The following is a 24,153-nucleotide window of genomic DNA, read 5'->3' as shown; positions in this document are numbered from 1 at the left end:
AGTTGGGTTCAACTCTTGCAATATGTTGGTCCTTTGCAAGGGGCCAGGACTGTCTGCTCTCAGCAGAGGTCAAAGACTTTATTTACGATACCAACTGCGCTCTTTTAAGAATTGGTTCTGTATCTAAGTTTTGTTGTAAGCATTGGTTCAGTGAGCATTACAGTCAACTCATCTGCTAAGTAAACAAGTAGCGCACTCTCAACTGCAAGCACAATTACCCTAGAGTACCTGTTTCAATAATGCAGCCTAGGCTCTTTTCCCCGACAACAGAAAGCATAGAGAGCGGGGGAGATAGGATTTATGCGTAATATTTCTGAATTAATGTATGATTTGGTTTTGTGTTTTTCACTCTATACTAGATGCAAGACAACATCATCACACCTCGTGACACCACCATGACTTTCACCTGCTTTGTTTTCTTTGATATGTTCAATGCCCTCGGCAGTCGATCTCAGGTCAGTCACCATTTTTATTTTTTATTTTGTTAGGATCATGCAAATTAAATTATATATGGCCATATAAGCAGGAAAGATACATAGTAGAGTTATACAAATTATTAAGGTTTATGAATTTTAGGGTGTGGCATCCATGTTGGCATCTATAGAAGACTCTGGTGTGATGATCTCAGGCCATGAGCTGGAATATAAGGCATAAACATGATCGTAAATATTTTTGTGCCAAACATTTAGCTTTCCAGGCGAAAACATTTCTAATGAATGCGTCCTACTCTTGATCATTAATTCTGGATTTTCCTCGAGTCTTTCCCATGGCCGTACGCCGAAATTTTTCGCTGGGAGGGGGGGAGAGCACATAAATATTTTAAAAAAACTTGAAATCAAGGGAGCGAACGAGCTTGTTCTTAAGGCGCTTTTGCCATTTTTAAAGTGGCATTGAAGGATTTTTTGCATACTTTTGGTGAATTTTGTGAAAATTTTTAGTATAAAATGTAAGTTTTCAAAATCCCTCACCGCTGCGTACGGCCATGGTCTTTCTTATGTACTTGGGCAGTGATCACTCTGCAGAGTAGCGTGGATTTTGCTTAATTTAAACATATCTAGAATTGTTATCATTTTATTATTATTATTTATATTATTCTATTATTATCATCATCATCCTTGTTGATCAGCAATCATTGTTATACCAACTTTTTTTTATGTGGTTCCCTCTTTTCTGTGCTTTAGACCAAAAGTATATTCAGTGTTGGTTTCTTCACTAACCGAATGTTCCTGTATGCGGTCGGAGGGTCAATCATGGGTCAGCTGCTAGTCATCTATTTCCCTCCACTTCAAAAGATATTTCAGACAGAAGCGTTGACGATACATGGTGAGTTGCATTCTCGAAAAACATTCTATCTATGGAAAAGTGTTATTTATATTGGATGGCCCAGAATGGGATACCAGATATATTCCATGAGTTAGGGCCAATATTGCACAAATCAAAGATGAGTGCGGGCCCTATTGAGAGGAATATTTCTGGTCTTCCATGAAATAATGCCATCCAATATAATTATTTTATCTATTCCCCCCTCCCCTCCCCCCCCCCCCAAAAAAAAGGGGCTGAGCAAGTTGCGTTGCTTTATTACAATCGGTTCATATGGCCTCACTTCATAAGATCAGATTGATCATAGAAGTGCTACTTACATGTAGCTCTTTATGATGTCATTAAGTATTGATGCACATTATATTGCATTGGATTTTGTGCCCACTGTCATGTGAATAAGCCAGTTCACGGTTAGCTCATGATCAACTTTTCTCAAATGACCTTTGTGATTTTTCATTAGGATAAGCACTATCATTTTCAAATGTAGATGTTGCGTAAGCTTTACCGGTAGAGTATTCAAATTCTAAGAACAAAAGGCATTGTATAGACCAGGTGACTAGAATAGTACATCAGGGATAAAGTTTGAAAATCTGTTTTATTGTCTGCCTTTGGCACATTTGACTATTGTTTAGGCTACTGTCAAATACCAGTGTTTATGAAGGCTCTATTTATTACTCTTCAGCTTGAATGTGATAAAATGAATATATATTTTGAAAGGAATACATGAATAATCATCAAATCACAAATGCCTATGTCAGTGAATTTGAAAGCCACCTTCATGGTTTATCTCAAATGACCTTTTTCTGCTCGTGCGCAGTTTACAACCGTGAACAGGCTTATTAGACTGTTCTACATTGGACAGCAAGTTTTATACAGTGGCCTACTGATCAGATTTTTGTGCTTTTTGCACGACTCTCTCATATTGCACAGACAAATCATACATTCCAAACCATGTATTATTATTGCTTTGTTAAAATGCCCTATAGTATATAATGTTATTATATATTGTGCCTTTAAAATTAATTTGTGCCTTTAGTCTTTTTTTTTCAATTTGTGGTACTATAGCATGTTTAAGCATCAATGAATTATAATCATTTTAATAACTTATTTGAATTGAAATTTTGCCTTTCATGGATATCCCCTCTTACAGGATAACTAAGTTTTAAATTTAGGAATATTTGTTGCATATTTTGTGGGGCAATTTGGGGACAATTTCCTTCAAGCATGAATTCTAAGATTCAATGAAGTAAGAGAACAATAAGTATTTTCAATTCAACAATTTATTCTTGTCAAATGACAACTGGACTAAATTGATATTAGACCAAATTGGTTAAACCCATGTGAAATTACACTTTTGAAACGAAAAGCCGCTTGTGGTCTAAGTCATCTGGGAGCATTTCATCAACTTGTCATCCGAGAAATTGCCAGATCTGAAATTTTTCCCTGATTTTGGCTAAGAAATACCGTTACTATGTTAACTGTTGGATACAACACCTGACAAGACCTTTCATGAAATTCTCCACTGATCTGTCTGTTAAGGAAAGCAAACACCAGAGGAATATTAAAAATGATAATTTTTTTCCATATTTCTTCCTGACAGATATTGGCTTTTTGGTGATGCTGACCTCATCAGTGTTCATAGTCTCTGAGATGAAAAAATGGGTTCAACGGAGGCTGGAGAAAAAGCAAACCCTGCCCGAGCCATGCGACTTTGAATATGTCTGACTGCAATCTGTTGCTGTGTGTGCCCAATGTTTAGTTTAATGTGTGTGCATGTGCTTTTCAGTGTAACCCTTGAGTCCTCTTTCTTCTGATTAGAATCAATTCTGTCTATAAGTGTTCCATTGTAAACATTAATCTGAAAATAAAAAACTAGTGACACAATTTTTTATTGGAAATAAAATTATGTTGTACCATTATGGACGAAAAAGCTGGAGAGGGAACTTAGGAGAAGTAAATACCTGTGCTAATGAAAGAGAAGAAATCATACAACAAGCATGTAATAGTGCCCAGACTTGTTTGTGGATGTTGATTTATTGCCCTCTGTGACTGCACAAACCACTGGTCTCTGGTCGACCTTGGGAATTTTTGTTCCTTTTAATTCAAAAGGCAGGAACAAAATCTCAGGGAAATTAGAGATCTAATGCTGCTTTTCTTTAAAAATCCCTCCGTATAACAACTTAAAGGTACAGAGTATGGTCTACAAAAATCAATGTAGATAGTGAATAATACAATTTTATTAAAACCAACATAGATGGATTGTCATAATACAATTTATGAATTTTTTAAAACAAGTGCAATTTTATTTCAATCTAATCCCATGATCATTGACATTAATATTGACGTCTAAGCACAAAGGGCCAGTCTCCTGTGATGTCACTAGATATGACATAGCTTTGCATTCAATTCTTCCCGAAGTCAGGAAGGAAGATTCTGGGGTCCATTTTACAACTAATTTTTAGAGACTAACTTGGTTATAGATTATTCCTTTTAAATACCTTATCCCAGAGGCAGATTTCAATCAAATATTTCACTTCTTAATGCTTTATTGAATTGTACCTTTAATTATTTTGTTATAAAAATAATCATGACATTAGTAATAGTATTATTGTTATCAGAATTGTTGAGTATAAGACATATTTATAAAGATATATTAATTTATAAAAAGAATTAATGAGTTTTTTGTGTCGATGTTTTTAAAGTATGTATTCATGTTTTCATTTTAATGTTTTTTGTACAGGTGAATCTGCCAAAAGGTGATTATCTTAGAAACAAACAAATCACTTTACGAAATGAAAATGCAAATAATACTTGCTTTGTGGGTGGGTTAACTGTGACTTTACACATAAATGATGACACGTTTTTGTGCCAAATGCTATAGCTGATTTATTAGCACTTAATAACTTGTTCCAGTTTTGCATAAAGTGTAACAGGCGTTATGACACACCTGTTTGTTATGGAAGATACAGACTCAATTGTTTGTTCTATCCTGGATATTTTGAAGAATATTACAATACAATGTATAAACATATAGAATCGTGTTTCTGTACATGTGGTACATACATGTACACTACAGTATATAGTAATTTTACAATTGAAATATCTTCATACAAAATAAATTATTGTAATGAACATGAATGAAGAAATAAAATTATATTTTCATTTGAACAATTGAGATTTTTCACATATCTTTATGCACGTGCTAAGTCTCATTACTATTAAAAGTATCTACCCTCTTGAATAAAGAGTGTATGATATTTATATATTTTGTTTTCACATTCATTGTACTTTTTTTTTGCACAAAATGTTATCTTTCAAGCTCTATTATTTTTATGCACAACAAATTTATGACATTTATGATATGAAGTATTTGTGCCAAAATGTTTTAGAGAACATGATTTTGAGATTGAGGAACTGTAAAGAAGAAACTAATAAGTGGTTATTTTGTAGGTTTTTATTTAAATTCTGGAAAACAACATGTAGAGCAGTTTTTTTTTTTTTAATCCAGTTTCTAGAGGTGCATTATCTGTGTATATGTGTGAGTAATTTTGAGGAAAAGGGGACTTTTTTATTTTATTAAATTACCGGTATTAATATTATCAAACGGAAATTCTGGTTTATTTTACTCATGAATATAAACCAGACTTTGAATCTCAAATTTGTTTTGATGATAACTGTAATAGTATAAAGAAAGAAGCAATTGTTGGGATACTATAAAAGCATTGGGTCCCCTAATGATTTGTTCTGTGGCTTTATGTTTTATTTTAATATTATTTTTAAAGTGCCTTTAACACCCTTTGCATGCTTGAACAATGGGAAAAAAGGTCAAGTTATTTTCATTATATTTAAGGAGAACATCACAGATATGATGTGCCTTCGTTTTTTTTTTTTGGGGGGGGGGTAAGCTTCTGCATGATATTGTTTATAAAATCAACGTTTTCAAATATTTCTGTCATGTAAAATGGGAAAAAAGGTCAAGTTATTTTCATTATATTTAAGGAGAACATCACAGATATGATGGTCCTCCCAAATCAAAGAAACGCTCTTCAAATGCCTTCTCATTCACATATGAAATTAGATGGATTATTAAATGAAACATAGTAAAAAAATTATGCCTCTGCTATTGCCAGATCAGAAGTATGGGAACTACAATATATCATATTAGAAAACTATGTAAACTGTACATTCATTTGTGTTCCCTTCCCTTTCAAAGAGTTGTTATGTATAATTTTGCAGAGTGTGTCAAATGTATATGTTAGAGATTTCTGGTGAATATGTTGTATGCAATATGCTGAGGAAAAATATCCATAATATATCTATGATTCTTGGCATTTTTGTTGTCTTGCAGTAGTTGCCTTTATTATCAGATGATACTGGATTTCTTCCTTCATTCTGATTTAAATGATATTGACAACTATATATATATACATATAAAATGTTTAACATTTATTTCATTTAATTTAACACTTAAACAATTTTCAGTGTCAATATTGACATATACTCAAGTTTCTGAAGAAATTGCAGATTTTATGAAGGATCCATGCTAACTTTTTTATGTCAAGTGTAGACATCTGAGAAGCACTTTGAATGAATTGGTAGAAATATTGAATTTGAAAAATCTGTCTGGACTGTAAGAGTCTATATAAGAGAAATCTCTATCCTCTTGCCTGATAATTTTTCCTTAATTGCTTTATTAATTAATGTAATTAGAATGTTCAGGACCATAATTTTGGTAGTTTGTACTCTCCTCACTAGATTTATGAGCTTCATGGATATCTTCATATTTTTACAGTTTGTAAACTTACAACAAATGCTGCTTTATAGTGGAATATTGTACTTACAACACCTCATTTATTCAGCATAAAATGCCTTGTAAACTTTTTAAAGATTTTGACATTTTTTCACATGGAAAACAAATTATTTGTACCATCGTTTAATATGATGTATTTTGTGAATCTTAAGATAGAAGCCACAAATTTGATGATTTTTTTCATTTTATAAGACATGTAAATTTGGATTCATAATTAGTACCAGCACAGCAACATGCAGTTTCATTGGGAATGAAGAATATCTTGTATTTAACATGTCTAATATCATTGTGTGAAGAAGTAAACATGATTTACATCTCATAATTTATTGTATGATTTTTTCAACACGAAATGGCATTATCTGCCTACCTATTGTATTATTGGATTTCATATCCCTATTTTATGATGTAAAACACAATCCTGTGTGAGAAATTAAAAGAGTGATAATTTCAAATACTGATATTTTTCATTGGTAAACAGTGTGATTTTATTATTTTGGTGTTGAATAAGAGAATTATGTAAAATCATTAAACAATTAATTAGTATCCCTTTAATGCATTTACAACTTAGTAATTCAATTGAAATCCAAGGGCAAAGATATTAACTTATTTCACTCAGAATGTAGAATATTTATTTTGAAACGTTTCAGAGAACACCCACACATTTTTAAGTGATAAGTACATATAAGACAACTTTGTATAAAATTAGATGAGATGGTGAACATAGCAATTCATCTTTGTAACAATATTATAAACTACAAGTAGGCTTTATTGATTTTTTAATAAATTAAAATATAGTGTACAAGAAAAATATCTTAGAAATACTTGAATTTACTACTTTTTAACTTCTATCTAAACTGAAAGAACAGGTATCAATGCTTAGAGCAATAATAATCTGGATTTATAAAGTGCATTTTCCAGAGGGTACAAAACAAAAATATCATCCCCTGGCCTCAGCTAGATCTATTGCTTCCAGTGCTTGGTTCATTAAATTAATTTATCCTATTAAGTACCTTTCCCCTCACCTGGGTTGAGTGCAGCACAATTATAAGATATACTTGTCTTAGTCGTACCATTAATCATTTAATAAATATTTCTCATTTAGCAATAAGTACTGTATTTTGCTTTCTACAGAAAAGAAACCAATAATTTCAACTTAATTTACCAATACTCCTACTAAATGACAAATTAAAAGTTTCTATTTTCTACTTCAAATTGAATATATAAAAAAAACTATACAAACGAGTAACAAACTGCTAATATTTTTAATTTTTCAGTTGATCAAGTTCAAGCTGTTTTAAAGTATATGAATTACTGGTACACTAATATCTAAACTTCTACTCCATAATTTAGCATTGATTTGTGCAGTTTTCAGTACCATCATGTCTTTTGTGCAAAAAATTGATAAACACATAATACACTCAACATGCACAAGGCTTATTGTTTATACACATTCATAATGTACAGAATTATGCTAAATATTCATTACTGAATCTATAATTCTTAAAGTCCCCATTTACTTTTTATCCTAATCATAAAATATAATGTATAGCCCAAATCCACTGAAGACTTATGAAAACTAACTAATGTATTTCAACCATTTATCAATCTAATAAAAATTGTTTTCTTACTTTTTCTTTTCAGGAGATCATTTTAGAATTATCTACTAGAGGTATTACTTCAAATGGAGTAAAGGAAGTCTCCATTAAAAAAAAACTGGTCCAATATTTAATCTGGAGTGAAAAGAAAAAATCCATATTTCAAATGAAGGGTATCATGAACTATCACAGTCATTTAATGACAAAGTGTTTTTTAATACCTTTCTCCTTATTTTCAAGATTCAAGATTTATTAAAATGGTTATTTTCATATTTTAACCTGTACCATTAGTATAGATATTAAACAGTATAATAAATACATAGTTACACTAAACAAGGCCAATTGCAAAACAAGCTGTACATATCTTGCATCACCATATATAAGGATACTGGTACAGCAAATAGCACTATCATATAGGACCACTGTTATAAACAATGCACTTATGAAAGATAAATTACACACCATTCTTTAAAAAATTATAATCTCATTAACAAATATATTTGTCAGATTTCTATACTTTTGAGAGGTATTGAGATCAATAATGAGCAAAATGAGAGACAACTTCCAAATGGAATGTATGTGTTTTGATCATCCCAGGAGTAAAAGGATACTGGCATATTCTGTCCTATAATACATTGCAAATAATGACATTCATCACATAAGAATTTTCCAACTGGCTACTTGCATCCTCTGAGTAATCATATTACTAAAGATGCTGCATTTTTCCAGCCCATATAATGCTCTTAGATTTTTATGAAAATTCCCACATAAGATTGCAAACCATAAAAATACAATATTTTGAATTCTAATAAGCATATTCAAATAATCTAAGGCACTATCAGAATATAATACGTCAATATACACTGTATCCACATGAATATACATTGTACAAAATACGACAAATAAGATGTTAGGTAGTTTTAACTCTATTTGCATACAAGCTGCAGGGTGCAATTCACACATATAGATATAACTCAATTTATTGCTTTTCTAACTTTTAGTAGTATTGAAATAATGTGTCAAATGCCAGCTATTTTCATTCTTGTACAAAGATTTATTTTCTTTTGCATAAGCCATTTTATATGTATCTACGCACCAAAAGATTAAATCTTAAATTCAACATAATTTAAAATATACCACTTTAAAAAAGAGTTTAAATTATGGCTAAGAACATGATCACAATGTGTAGATCTTTATTTTACACTACTTTCTTTCTTTCAACAATAATGAGAATGTGTTCAGCTCTTAGGGAGAGTGAAACCCAAGGATGAAGTTAGTTTGGGTGAAAGCACCAAAATGAAATAATAAGATCAATAAAGGTTTGAGTAAAAGTGGACAAACAAAAAGAGTTATGAGCATTTGAATGTTGAGAACACCCATGCTATGGAGATCCTCCGTTGGCAATACGCACAAGATCTGGGACATCACAGATGTACAACATCACAGATGTACAACTCTCCCCTTTAAACACTGAAAATGTACCCTAAAAACGTTACTTTCTGATTATTCTATAATAGGACAAACAATGCATCCATGATATAATATTGTGAAACCTGTATTACATGATCTCTCATAAAACACACACCTGATCTTGCAATGGAGTGCATATAAAACAAGACTGACATGTTTATCAGTGTGTAAGGTCAGTTAAATAAAGTCTTCAGGTAATTTTTGAAAATGTTGAATAAATGTCATGCAAATCGCCATGGAAATGGCTGATTGATAAATGATTTATAATGACATTCCAAAGATTTGTTTATCAAAGAAACACACACACACAAGGAAAGAAATTTTGGTCACTCTTCATATACAAGATATGTATAAAATGCCTACAATGAAGAAATTTGTTGAATATATTTGATAACCTTAGAAAAAATACTTGTACATTAAGGTCCAATCTGTTGCATACCTGGAAATATGAAAATGCCCTGTAATTTAAATAAGTTACTATTATGGTAACATTGCCGTTGACTGGCCACTTCCATGGAATCCTTGATTTTGATTGACTGTTGAACATTGTTACCATGGTGATTAACATTGAATGGTTAAATTACCATAAGAGTAGTGTTTATGACACTGGGTCCTGCATGTAAAGGGTATCTCTCTTATGACCCCGGGGGGGGGGGGGGGGGCACTCAGTATATAATGCATAGTGGGTATGTGCCGCGGAGGGGACCCCCATTTTTACACTCAAATTTCCGTTCCAAGGCATATCATTTTTTGTCTTATTGAGAAAAAGAACAAAGAAAGCCGCTCCAAAGCATAGCATTTTCTTCTTATCGAGAAAAAGAAGAAATAAATCCGCTCCAAGGCTTCGCATATTTTCCGTTACGCCGTTCCGGTCGCATTGTTCTGCTTATGAGCTGCAATTTTGGTGAAAAGCGGCCGCAGAGCGCTGTCCGACCATCGCCTCTGCGCTAGCGCACCCGGCGCCCGTGCCGCTGGGCTAGCTGCATGCACGTTCCATAGGGATGCATACGCACTCACGCAGAAACCCGTTCCAAGGACCCCCGTTTTCACAAACATTTGTAGTTCCGAAGCCCGTTCCGAGGACCCTCCTTTTTACAATAAGCCCACTCCAAGGCCCCCGTTTTTTGTCTCGCCCGCGGCACATACCCACTACTTTTTTGGTCGAGTGCCCCCCCCCCCACCCCCAGGCTTATGACTGCATACTGGATTGTTGCTCTGCATAATATTTACAGTTTTTCATAATAGGAATTAGAAAGGTCAATTGCTTATTCATAGGTTCTTTAGTTAAGATTTCATTCCTGTGCCATGATCCATTTTGCTGCAAAGAAGCAAACAAGAGAAGAAATAATGATAATTCATAAATCATTAATATACGTTCTGATATAAAACTACTCCTCAAGTATGGAATGGGCTGAGAATTTTCAGTATTTATTATCTTTTGTAGTTTTCTGACATTACTGAATTGTCAGATAAGTGCTCAAAGGGTAATTTTTACAGAAAAAAGAAAACATTACCAAAAAAGGTGCTATATTGTTACCTGAAAGAACCATTAATTTCAAATTTGCACTAAGAATCAACCATTAAAATTTTATAAAATATTAAAAGGCCACTACGTATAATTCACATGATTGACCTTATGGGCTTTAAATCCACTATGCCTTAACCAATATGAACAGTGCCATCTCAGACTACCTCATGACAGCTATGTATCCTTTATATCGAGGATGCAATATTCTCATATGTAGTCTCAAAATACATACTCACTACACTGGTGAATAATTTCCTTCTCATCTGTCCGACATTCATACCACAATAATTGCAGAAAAATTATGCTTTAAGTATGCTTCCAGGCTTTCCTAGTTTTCAATTGAGATCAAATGCCCATCATATTATTGTAAGACCCAAATTCACAACATTTTTTTATTATTTGATGAAAGGGTATATATCTCAAGACTATCTTAATGTACATAAGCCTATATGGCAAAAGAAGTGTTTGATGCCCCTTTAAGGTATCAACTAACATCCATCCCTCATCGATCACCATCTCACTCTTCCTCCTCCTCTATCCACATCCATTCTCTAAAACCTCACCTGGAACGGCCATTGACGAGAGCTGCTCTGGTCGGTCCAACAGATCCACATTCTCACGACGAAATATCTTAAATGACTCACTTGCAAAATGGCTGCCATTGAAATTGTGTTGAAATGAAACAAAAATAATATATTTCATTGATTTGAACAATTTATGAAAATGTTATTGTTCACAAAATCTATTTACCCTTGAACATTTGTATCAATAAATAAAGCTCTCAGATGATAATTTTTATGCAACTTAGATTTTCATTGAATAATCGTAATGAAAAACAATGAAATTGAACCCCCCCCCCCCAAAAAAAAAGGGAGGATGAGAAGAAAAAAAGAAATTTTAAAAAGATTTAAAAGGACAAGGAAGGGCTGAGGTGGTTTGGAAAGCTAACAATCTTGTTTTAATCCTGAGCAAATCAGTGGAGCAGAATTTGTCCTCTTGACAGCATTTCATGAGGATTTTTTTTTGTATTTCATGCATTTTTTAGACTAAGTATACAACATCCAAAGAAGCATTTAAAAAATAATGCATTGTATGTCAGATTACTAAAAACAAGATTTAATTTCCAATTTCATTACAGATTGTTTCAAGCCAAAATTAATATTTTTTCTTTCTGCTTCATTGATTTTAATCAATTACGTTTATGCTGTTTATGATCGTAATAGTATCGCTAGGAACACACATTAAAAAACAATGTTATAAATTTAAACATGAAAACTTAAAAATAAAACACAAAAATACATTAAGAAATCTATTCTAAAGACAGTATAATACAGTATAAAAAAATGATGCATTTAAAAAAAAAGACATTCTATCAGAAATTCACAGAGTGTAATTGAGTGAATTGAAAATCAAGCTCAGTAATTAGCTAGAAACCACTCACCTTTTCCAGTCTTCCTCTGACTCCCAGATCTCATATACAACGTAATGTGACGTTCCAGAAAAGGCTCTCACACTCACACTGTTACACACACAAGAAAAGAAAATAGATGCAGTTTTTAATGAGGGCCAAGCGAAAGAGCAGATGTCTTTTAACAAGGGGAATGTTTCATGAGAAGCTACATCGGTGATTTTCTTTGCTTCTTTGCTCTTAGCCTATCAGATGAAAGGATTTGAAATAGCTTGTAACAGCTTCCAGAAAAAATCACTGACAAAACTTTTCATGAAAAGTGCTTCAAGAAGTGATTTGTCAGTGATAATCATTAATTATTGTTAGATTGTTATAAGCTACTGAAATCTTTGCTTCTGATTGGCTGAGAGTGATTTTGTCACTGAAAATCACATATTTACGTCAGAACAGGTATTAACACAGAACCAATGATGAGGAGGGGAGTGAAGATGAGGAGGAGGAAGAAGACAAATATGGTGATGATAAATGGACAATGAAGATGGATATTTCAATGCTTACCAGCCGCCACTATATATCAAAGCGGAAATCGTCCAATTTAAGTTTGTGTATTGGCAAAGTCTACAATCTTGCAAGATGAATATAAACAAATCAAAACAAATATTAATGGCCCATTGTTGACAACTCCACATATCAATCTGATATTCAACAAATGAAACTCACATATTATTTACTTGTGAATGATTTTTTAAGTTGCATTTAAAATCGTCCAACAACGGGCCCCATAACAAGAAAAATACTGATATTTGAATTTCAAATAAGAAACTTCAAAACTTCACCAAAAAAAAACTGAAGAAAAAAGTGTAAACCATACATTGAATTTTAACAAATTCATAAAACTCTGTTTTTTTCTTACGTTGTGCATCCATCCTCCCTTCCGGCTGCTTCTACATAGGTCCTGAGGTTACTGCGAAAAGCTTTGTCCCTTTCCTCAATCGCTGTAAACTTCCTACTCACTAAGAATGCCTGTTAAAGAGAGTTCAAGATAAGGGACATTAATTGAGATGCTAATTTGAGAGTTTATATAGATATGAACAATACAGTCACTGCCTATATTTTGTCTATATTTTATCTCCTATCACCAGGCATCTCAAAGCACTTTGTAGCTCGTTGAAAACGCGATATAGAAATATGAACTACTATAACTAGTATTATTACGTCCGAAAAACAGCTTGCATGTAATTGAAGGATACATGACAAAAAGCCATTTTGCCAGCAATATGAGTGAATGGGAATGAATAGTATATATTACATAGCTTACAAACAGGGGTAGCGTCATGGTGTCTTGATGCTAGGAGGAACAAGGCAACCAAAGGATGATTTTTTTTTCAACTGAATCAATATGGGTACCACAGACTTTCACAACACATAGCAGTCTATTTCATGGCCTCCTTTCTTTCTTTTTTTCTCTCCTGTTCTTTTTTTTCCCCCACTTCTTGAAATGTTATAAGGGGGCTTTGGCGGTTGCTCCCTACTCCCCTGCTTCTCATCACTTCCAAACTAACCAAATCTGGGTCCCGTAACACAAAGGTTAGCAATTGATCGTACGCTTGATTTTTACGATTGATTGTACATTGTAGTCAATGGAATCAATCGTAGAAAAATGTTCTATGATCATTGCAAAGTTTTGTGTTACGGGCCCCTGGTGACATATGATACATGATTAAATGCTAACAGCCCTGACCCAAAGCATTACAAGCTATACAAAGGCAGTATATACTCATTATCGTTATTATTATTGTAAAGCAATCACTTTCCCATAGGAAATGCAAAAAAAAAGGAGAATTTTCTCAATTTAATGTGTAAATTGCAATTTCATATCCACTAGGATTTCCCAGATATCTAAAAAAGGAAGGATTAAAAAAAAAAAATTTGAATGCAACTTTTTCTCACCAAATTAGCCTTGCTTTCATCAGATACGATTTCTTCATCAACAGGATTAATCTTGACCTTCTGTTCCAGGCGGGTCACAAGGTCAGCCAGTCGATTGACCTCCGAGGTCAAAGAATGAACACCTGAAATCCAAAACAAATTATCAATTACGGAATGTCAATATGCTTTTTATGTAAACACTGATGTTTAAAATGGTCAGTATCTGTTTACTGTGTTTCAATTACTAAATGTAAATATGTTATATATATTATTGTCTAAAATGGGTATTAATCAATATAGAGATATAAAGGTAATATTTTAATACATGTGTGTACAATATAAATCCCTTGTAACAAAATAAATTGCAGCAATGACTACCTTACTCATGAAATCAATAGTAAATTTAAGTTTTGTCAATCATGGATGACAAAATCTGAATATATATTATTTTATACATTTCACTTTAAAAAGACCCACAAGTGGTCATAGTAGACCGGCCAAAAGCCAAAAAGTGCTCTAGATAAGGATTCGACGGCAAAATTTGTTAATGCTTGGCATCCCAGCTAAAAGTCTTGCAAAAATACCAAGGAATAGCGTACGGCCGGATGCCAAGCGCAATTTTGCGTGAAAGTGTCATTTTTAGCGTAAAAACTGAAAGAATGTCGAAAATCACGCATTTTGATATTTTGACGGATTATCATCATATTTTTAATTATCTTTGATATGAAATTATTTTTATTCAGAGTTTCAAATTATAAGTCTCATAAATATGCATTTTAAATTTGAATATTACACACACACATATAGCACAGGGAAACATAAAACCGCGATTTCCTCAAAATAAAAGTTTGTGAAAACTATCAATAGTTTGAAGTTTATTTACGCAGCTTAAATTCTTCGATTTAACTGCGTTTATCCATCAAATGTATAGTAAATGTCCTAATGTCACAAATATTAAAAGAATTTTCAAGTAAGATGGAAGATATCTCACTTTATGTTATCTGAAAGGAGACAATGTGCATTTTACCAGGTGCGCATTTTTAAGGAAAATTGAAAATACCGTACATAATGTACATAATTACATGTATAAGTACATACTAAAGCGAGTTTTTAATTACATGTATAAGTGCATTCTAAAGCGAGTTTTTAATTGGATAGCACAATTTGTCAATTCTTTGCATCCCAGCTAAAAGTCTTGCGGAAGTCCTGAGGAATAACGTACGGGCGGATGCCAAGCGCAATTTTGCGTGAAACTGTCATTTTTAGCGTAAAATCTGAAAGAATGTCGAAAATCACGCATTTTGATATTTTGACGGATTATTTTAATATTTTTGATTATCTTTGATATGCAATTATTTTTATTCAGAGTTTCAAATTATAAGTCTCATGAATATGCATTTCAAATTTGAATATTACACACACACATATGGCACAGGGAAACATAAAACCGCGATTTCCTCCAAATAAAAGTTTGTGAAAACTATCAATAGTTTAAAGTTTCTTACGCAACTTAAATTCTTCGATTTAAAAGCGTTTCTCAATCGAATGTATAGTAAATGTCCTAATGTCACAAAAAATAAAAGAGTTTTCAAGTAAGATGGAATATATCTCATTTTATGTTATCCGAAAGGAGACAATGTGCATTTTACCAGGCGCGCATTTTGAAAGAAAAATTGAAAATACCGTACATTATGTACATAATTACATGTATAAGTAGGCCTACATACTAAAGCGAGTTTTTAATTACATGTATAAGTACATACTAAAGCGAGTTTTTAATTGAATAGCACAATTTGTCAATTCTTTGCATCCCAGCTCAAATTCTTGCGGAAATACTGAGGAATAACGTACGGGCGGATGCCAAGTGCACTTTTGCGTGAAAGTATCATTTTTTGCGTGAAATCTGAAAGAATGTCGAAAATCACGCATTTTGATATTTTGACGGATTATCATCATATTTTTTATTATCTTTGATATGGGATTATTTTTATTCATAATTTCAAATTATAAATCTACTAAATATGCATTTCGATTTGGAATATTACACACACATATATGGCAATATGACATAAAAAATCGTGATTTACTCAAAATAGAAGTTTGTGAACATTATCAATAGTTCTAAGTTTTTTTACAAGTTATTTTCTTCGATTTAAATTGGTTCATCTATTGAATATCGATCGTTTCTAATGTCACAAATATTAAAAGAATTTTCAAGTAAGATGGAAGAAATATTTTGCGAAAGGGGGCATGCAAAATTTAGCGGGGAGGGGGGGGGCATTTTGAATGTAAAATTGAAGATACTGTAAATTATCAACATAATTACATGAATAAGTACATACTTAAAACGAGTTACAAAATTTCTGGCCGCAACTGCCTCTCCCCCCCCCTCCCCCCGCTGCCTAAGGTCATGTATAGTGTCCGAAAGGATTACATGGAGCTGAAAGTGTCCCGTTTTCAAGATAATATACCACTAGCGTAAAGGGGGGGGGCAGACTGCCCCCCGACGAGTCACAACTCATGCAGGAGATGTACCCCTGCCCCCCTGGCTCCTTTAGTCCTGCTCTGCTATGCATGCAGGCGAGACATAAAATAGGTATTGCCGTGGCAACGGCCATATTTTTTTAGACTTTGATAATCCAATAATTGAAGTAAAATGTAGATTGACAGAGTAGTTTAAAAATGCTAATTCGATCGTTTTATTCATACATGTTTATTTTCTATGCACTAGCGTACCTACGGGGGGGGGGGGCAGAGGGGGCAGTCTGCCCCCCTGACGAGTCCCAACCCATGCAAAAGACGTATCCATGCCCCCCCCCCCCCGACGAGCTTGAAGACCTTTTTTGCCCCCCCCCCCCTCACGACCTTGAAGACTTTTTTTTGCTCGTCAATTTTTTTTTTTTTTTTTTGGTGGAAAATCCTAGGTACGCTACTGTTTCTATGATTTTGGATATAGATATTCCTACAAAATTAATATTACCACGGTAACGGCAAATTAAATATCAGACCTATTTATGAATATCGCCACAGGTAGATTTTACGTTCAGCACCAATTAATTCGCGGAAATAGCAAGAAGATCGAACTCTACAAAAGTAAACATAATCCTATATACTATCATGACGAGTATCGCACTGATTAATATTAGTATGTGCAATATAGATGTAATATTGTGCGCTGTTTGTATTTTATCAGAAATGCGCATCCGATAAATGTACATTGTTATCTTTCGCATATAACATAAAATGATATATCTTGCATCTTATTTCAACATTTGTTTTCACTATATGTGCCATGACAACAATTATTATGTATTTATTCGGTTAGCGCTAAAATTGACGAAATTGAGATGCAGAACACAAACATTATACTATTGATAGTTTTCACAAACTATTATTTTTAGTAAATCACGATTTTATATTTCATATTGCCATATATGTGTGTGTAATATTCCAAATTGAAATGCATATTTACTAGACTTATAATTTAAAACTCTGAATAAAAATAATTCCATATCAAAGATAATCAAAAATATGATGATAATCCGTCAAAATATCAAAATGCGTGATTTTCGACATTCTTTTAGATTTCACGCAAAAAATGATACTTTCACGCAAAAGTGCACTTGGCATCCGCCCGTACGTTATTCCTCAGTATTTCCGCAAGAATTTGAGCTGGGATGCAAAGAATTGACAAATTGTGCTATTCAATTAAAAACTCGCTTTAGTATGTACTTATACATGTAATTAAAAACCCGCTTTAGTATGTACTGATACATGTAAGTATGTACATAATGTACGGTATTTTCAATTTTTCTTTCAAAATGCGCGCCTGGTAAAATGCACATTGTCTCCTTTCGGATAACATAAAATGAGATATATTCCATCTTACTTGAAAATTCTTTTATTTTTTGTGGCATTAGGACATTTACTATACATTCGATTGAGAAACGCTTTTAAATCGAAGAATTTAAGTTGCGTAAAAAACTTTAAACTATTGATAGTTTTCACAAACTTTTATTTGGAGGAAATCGCGGTTTTATGTTTCCCTGTGCCATATGTGTGTGTGTAATATTCAAATTTGAAATGCATATTCATGAGACTTATAATTTGAAACTCTGAATAAAAATAATTGCATATCAAAGATAATCAAAAATATTAAAATAATCCGTCAAAATATCAAAATGCGTGATTTTCGACATTCTTTCAGATTTTACGCTAAAAAAGACAGTTTCACGCAAAATTGCGCTTGGCATCCGGCCGTATGCTATTCCTGGGTATTTTTGCAAGACTATTAGCTGGGATGCCAAGCATTAGCAAGCATTAACAAATTTTGCCGTCCAAAGTATAAAAAATTGTTTTGGCCGGTCTACTATCATATGACATCACTAACTCACATAGAACTGTATCACCCAAATAATGCAAAACTTTAAAAACTTTCTTATTCCTTGACCAATTTCAATGAAATTTTCAGTGTTGTGTCTCTCTGATTTTACTTTTTATCTAATGAAATCTCATAATTTTTAATCTGTAGTACCCCTCTGATCCAAGGTCATATACAGCCATGGACTACGATGTCTTTTCAACTGACCTCGATGTCCCTCTAATAGGAAATATTTTGGGGGCCTTATTTACATAAATTTGTGCTGTAATAAAGAAATGTGCCCAAGAGAAAAGTGGCCTTGGATCTGTTGCAGAAAGATCTGCAATCAAATGCAATTGTAAAAATCATGCAGAATTTTAATTTCAACCAATCATAAACATGCATTCAGGACTTGCACTTGATATGTTGAGTTGCACTTTAATAAACCTAACTCTTTCTGCAACGTGACCCTTGCCCTAGAAATATACAAAAAATCAAGAGGGAGTGGGGTTAATAAGGGGGAAGAGAAGGGGAGGGGGGGTGGTGATAACGTACCATCAGCAGGGATGCTTGTCTGGGAGGATAGCTGACGTCTTGCCCTTCTGGCCACCCATCCCGCTGATGAATTGACCACTGGCTCAATGATGGCCACCTGAGATATAGGTGCCCTGTAATAAATAAAAATCGCAGAATAAAAGTCTCTAAATTTGACTTTCTCAGCAATAACAATCATTCTTCGCATAAATGCAAATACTACATAAATAACCAAATACACTGTTAATAGGAGGCTAAATAGCCAACTTGCCCGAGCAGTGGTCACATATTCTGGTAACCATGAACATGTTTGAAACCATAAACATGTAGCTGTTCTGTACAGGCTAACATTTATACTAACTACCATAGGAAATCAAGATTAAACAGCTATAGTTACCAATGTCATGATTTTAATACTCATTGCCATTGGAGATGAAGTAAAGCCATAAGTCCTCTCGCAGCATATCTGAAATAATTAATGGTATCTTTGCAGTATTGATATAAATGAAAGAAAAATATTTCCAAATCTCTAAAGCATACACACAAAATTACCATCATTGTAAGTCTTCATGAAGCGAGCCCCTGAGAAAAATGATTTGTTACCTGTCTTTCATAGCTTCTGTCTCCATGTGATCTGAGGCTGCATCTACGTTCCTCATGAGAGAAGATAGCTGGCCTGAGATCTCCTTCAAAATGACACGCACTGTGAACTGATCATGGAAAGACTTGTCCGGATACACCTTCAAAAAAAGGGGGAGTAACGGTTAAGAAACACTGATTTACAACATCTTCACAAAGTCGAAGATGTAGATAATCTTTATTCATTTGACTGTAAAGAACAGAACTGAACACATTTGTATGCCCTGTAGAGATATCATCCACATAGTAAGAGGAATTACTTTGTTTCTAATTAATGCATCATTCTATGTGATAAAAATCTTTTATAATTAGACTTTTAAACAATTTTTTTATTTCATAAAAAGACAAAAAAATTGAATGTATAAGAAAGAAAAAACCTAAACACCCAGGAAGTCTCTGTTCAAAGAGACTTGAGAGCTCTGGATTTTCTGGTGAAATATTAAGCATGGACCCACCTGTGCTGTTTGCTGTAGTGCTTGAGAAACAAATGCAGACATGTCTTCAACTCCACCAAATATGTCTTTAAATGGACCAAGGTTGGCTGAGAAATATTCTGAAGATCAGACAAAAATTGAGTTATTGGTCAACATGCATCTTCATATATATATTTCTTTTTAAAGTTAATTTTTATTCTTGAAAAAAAGAGGCTTATTTAAAGATATGTATGGTGCCAAAAGTCTACGCAGTGTCCCTTTTCTTTGCATATACGCGTACATACGTGATTCTTTGCACCTGCAATACATAGACAGATATTCATTAAAAAATCTGAGTCAAAATGGAAAAATAATATTGAAGTTCAGGTATTTCAAGTCATGGACTCAAAATGCAACCTTTCTCATTAAAATGAAATGGGTTTGCCATTGTTTTCACTACGATAATGGAGGGCCACCGTTTTCAGAGAGAAAATCACTTGTTTTGCTAAAGTTTTAAGAGATTTAACAGTAATTCTAACTAAGCCTGGGATGAATACTCTTTTTGCCATTCAATTGTTTGCCAGGGTAAACAAGTGAATGGATCAAAGGGTTATCAGAAATCACAAAAAAAATTAACTTTCTTTTTAGGTCTACTTGACCCACAGTGGTAAAACATCATGACATGAGTGAGCTGAATTCAGTCCAGTGTCCCAGTACAGCACCTTTTGACATGCAAATCAACTCAACTGAATGATCACGGTTGCCTGTGCTGCTGTCATTGTCTTGTATTGAAAGAGTTAAAATGTTTGGAATTCATTACTTAGCATGAATTTCATTCATCTTGCACTTTGTTGTCAAATATAAAAGATTATAGCCATGTTCTTTTTATAATTGAATGCCTCAAATCAGTAATCAACATTGGCGAACATTCCAATGGTGTAAAAAGTAGTATTCGGTGGCCGATTGTTGGTAAACTGATTAAATGCATTGATAGTTTGAGTATTAATCCCAGGACTAATTCTTACCACAGAGCTCCCCTACATCGATATTACTGGTGTTGTGTGTGTCTATTTTATTGAAGAGTTCCTCCAGCTCCTCTGCAGTCAGAATCCCATCCCCAAAGTAGGATTTGAACTCATCAAGAGAGAGGCAATTATCATCTAGGTGTACAAATAGGAAACAAAATAGTAGTAGAAAAAAACTGGTAGTATGATGATGGTGATGATGATGATGGTAATGATAAGGATGATAATGATGATTATGTTGATGATGATGATGATGATGACAATTATACGGGGCAATTATACTGAAAAATTGGAGCAGCTATACTGCCGTCCACTGACAAAGGAAGGGACTCTTAATATTTTCTAAAAAATTGATTGTTTCTTTTCGATTTATGATATTTTATGTATGCTATATATGATACCCAAGGAATTGGGAGTCACATAGTCCCCAATTTTAACTAGGTATATATTTACACATAAAACAATGACACATTTCCTCATTTACTATGAAACTCGGTCCACAGAATTGCGTCCTTGGCTTTAGTGAACGGCAGTAAGTTGGAGAAATACAATGATTTCTCAACTATAGTCTAGGCATGATAAGGCCTGCTTCGTTATAACTGGTATTTAAAAAAAAATGCAATGTAGCAGTTGCATTTTAAAATAATATGAATAAGTTTTATGTTTAAGTTTTTTTGGGGGAAGTTTATGATAAGTTTATATAGCAATTATTCAAAACATTGATAATTACATTTACTACTGACTAATTCTTTGATTTCCTCATTTACACATGTATAAGACAAAAACTATTTTTCATACTTTCTTGCCATGTCTGGTGTACATAATGAAGACATACATTTAATTCTTACCATTTTTATCAGCTCTTCTGAACACCTGGGAAGAAAGAAAATGAAAGGAAAAAACAAGTCAGTATTTGAAGGAACCGTTATGGGAGAAAGGAGCTAGTATGTAGGCTCTTTTTCTTCCCCTTTCTATTTCTTTCTTTCTTAATTTCTTTCTCCCTTTTCTTTTGTTTTCCTGTTTTTTTTAATAATTATTTTCCTGGTGCAACCCTGCCAGGGCTGCCCCCTTGCCAGTCTGTTATGCCACTGCCTTCATTCAATTGTATCAATGAAATATGTTTATATTAGAATGATCAATGCTCAACAGTTACTAGAGAAGATCACACTAGGATCAACTGAATGATGAGAGTAGGGGGTCCTAACGTGACGAGGGCAAATAAGCTTCCAGCTTTATGTCTCTACATCCAAGTAAAAACAAGTAAAGCTACGCACCACTCATCGCGCATGCAATATCAATGGCAAAATGCGCACTCTGTGTGTGGAACTGTGACTACACTGAGTGACAAACAATTCCTATTCAAATTCAATTCAAGTCAGAGACTGCAATAAATCACTAAATGCAGAGAAAACAAGCAACTCTTTGGAATTACAGAGTTGTATCCACTTTAATTTAATATTTTCCTGCAATAATAAACATTGAAGAGGTGTTCGGAAAACAATGCATTGTGGGATTTTCGTATTACTATTAGACATAACCATAGGGGCCTAGAGTTTTGTGATATTTTCTTCTTGGTTAAGGATCTTTAGAAATCTGTAAAAGATGAATTGTTAAACTATTAAAATTGATATAGTTTTTATCGTTTGTAAACAAACTACAATTACAAATACAATTAGTTACAAAGTGCGTAGACAGGAATAACCGTCGTTTCTGGGGATTTATTCAACAATTTCTGACATTTTACTGTAATCCCCATTCATGTATTGGTGAGTGGGCCAACGCAGTTCAGCGGAACAACCAAAATACAGAGACTGAAGCTTTTGGTCTACAAAGGCTTTGACAAGGCAAAGTGCGTAGCTTTCGAAATTCGAGGTCCCCATCATACCGAAACGAAACAAACACAGAAGAATGCACATGGGACTGTACTACTATACTAAGTAACATCGGGAATTATTTGATATTTTTACATTTAACAATAAACGAAAGTTGAAATACTTCTTGACATCATCTAAATCATGCTCATACTTACATCTTGGAAAACTGCCATCCCCTTTTCCATAATGATGATAATATTATTGGCAAACAAATAGTGACAAGAATATCGCTAACAACGCCTATCTCGTATCTGACTGAAGCAAGCTAGAAAGTGGGCGTGGTCGGCTAGCTGTCAGAAATAATATTATATGATCCTCGATGAATCTTAGGCGGATCCAGGGGGGCAAGGGACCTGGAGTCCTGGACCTCTCTATTGGCAGAGCAAAAAAAAGAAAAAAAGGGGGAAAGACAGAAAAAAGGAAAAAGAAGGGGAAAGAGAGGAAGAAAAAAGAGGAGGAAAAATAAGAGGAGGAATTAAGACGAGTCAATAAGGTCAGGGGAAGTCTTGGAAAAAAAAAATCATGTCACTATATACATTCATATAAAATTTTCGCACGCGCTTCGCGCTCGCATTACCTGTTCGATGAGAAACATATCTTGCTCAATAGGCTGATATGGAGCTTAAGATATTAGTTTTTAAGTCAATATACAAAACATATTTCAGCTCGAACATCGAGCTTTCATTATTTTGTTTGATTTTACAAATATATTTTTTTACAGTGCTCTGCAAAGTGCTTATTTTCAGCTTGCGCTTTGCGTTCGCATTATTTGATTTGCCAAGTAACTATAATCTTCGTGTATTCCATAAAGTCCTCAAAATATCCCTTTTCATGTTTCTGATTGTCAAAACGTAGGCCTATATAAGCTGTACTGCGCGCTCGCATTTTGATTGGTGAGTTATGTTTATCTATAAATTAATTCTATAACAAACTACTTAAAATACCCCTTTTTTATGACAGTTTATCAAAAATTTCGGCTCAGGATTTGCGATCGCATTAATTGTTAACGATTATATTTACCCATGCATCCTACTTATAATTACAAAAGTGCTTAAAATGTCCAGTTTTCAGGCCTCAATATCAACGAATTTCACGCTCTCATTATATAGGCTTATTATTAATAAATACGATAATAATATTTTCATGAATTCCTAATACCTAAATCATTCAGAATGGAATATCGACAAGTTTCATCTCGCGCTAAGGAAGAGGAATAGGAAGATAGTGATCACTTTCATATGATGACAA

At 33.5% G+C, this 24,153-nt stretch overlaps 2 protein-coding genes across 2 annotated transcripts in view; one reads left to right on the top strand and one right to left on the bottom strand.

The window, feature by feature from the left end:
* The window catches only part of LOC129269169 (calcium-transporting ATPase type 2C member 1-like), a 54,180-nt gene extending 47,596 nt beyond the window's left edge, over nucleotides 1–6,584 (top strand). Inside the window, exons 22-24 of the mRNA XM_064095325.1 lie at nucleotides 360–455; nucleotides 1,182–1,323; nucleotides 2,921–6,584. Coding sequence (XP_063951395.1) covers nucleotides 360–455; nucleotides 1,182–1,323; nucleotides 2,921–3,045 — 363 coding nt within the window. The 3' untranslated portion in view covers nucleotides 3,046–6,584. The remainder of the gene's footprint in view (nucleotides 1–359; nucleotides 456–1,181; nucleotides 1,324–2,920) is intronic.
* A 3,813-nt stretch (nucleotides 6,585–10,397) lies between these two features.
* LOC129270047 (N-terminal EF-hand calcium-binding protein 1-like) lies at nucleotides 10,398–23,183 on the bottom strand. Its single transcript, XM_054907467.2, has 11 exons — nucleotides 23,061–23,183; nucleotides 21,880–21,904; nucleotides 21,032–21,166; nucleotides 20,049–20,146; nucleotides 19,558–19,694; nucleotides 18,976–19,088; nucleotides 14,082–14,203; nucleotides 13,045–13,154; nucleotides 12,165–12,242; nucleotides 11,287–11,378; nucleotides 10,398–10,513 (listed from the first exon to the last, which is right to left on the bottom strand). The coding sequence occupies exons 1-11, from the start codon at nucleotides 23,088–23,090 to the stop codon at nucleotides 10,488–10,490; spliced, it is 966 nt and encodes a 321-aa protein (XP_054763442.2). The 5' UTR covers nucleotides 23,091–23,183; the 3' UTR covers nucleotides 10,398–10,487.
* Between the last annotated feature and the right edge of the window lie 970 nt (nucleotides 23,184–24,153).

The sequence above is a fragment of the Lytechinus pictus genome, chromosome 2 (genome assembly GCF_037042905.1).
Source record: "Lytechinus pictus isolate F3 Inbred chromosome 2, Lp3.0, whole genome shotgun sequence".
Taxonomy (NCBI): Eukaryota; Metazoa; Echinodermata; class Echinoidea; order Temnopleuroida; family Toxopneustidae; genus Lytechinus; species Lytechinus pictus.
This window is presented reverse-complemented; position numbering and strand designations above follow the sequence as displayed.

Excerpts from the sequence above, each read along its gene's own strand:
- LOC129270047 (XM_054907467.2), bottom strand. The coding sequence starts at position 23,090 with ATGGAAAAGGGGATGGCAGTTTTCCAAGAT. Across the intron at positions 19,089-19,557 it reads ACAGAAGCTATGAAAGACAG|GGCACCTATATCTCAGGTGG; the intron begins GTAACAAATCAT and ends TATTTATTACAG. Across the intron at positions 14,204-18,975 it reads GACAAGCATCCCTGCTGATG|GTGTTCATTCTTTGACCTCG; the intron begins GTACGTTATCAC and ends TTTGGATTTCAG.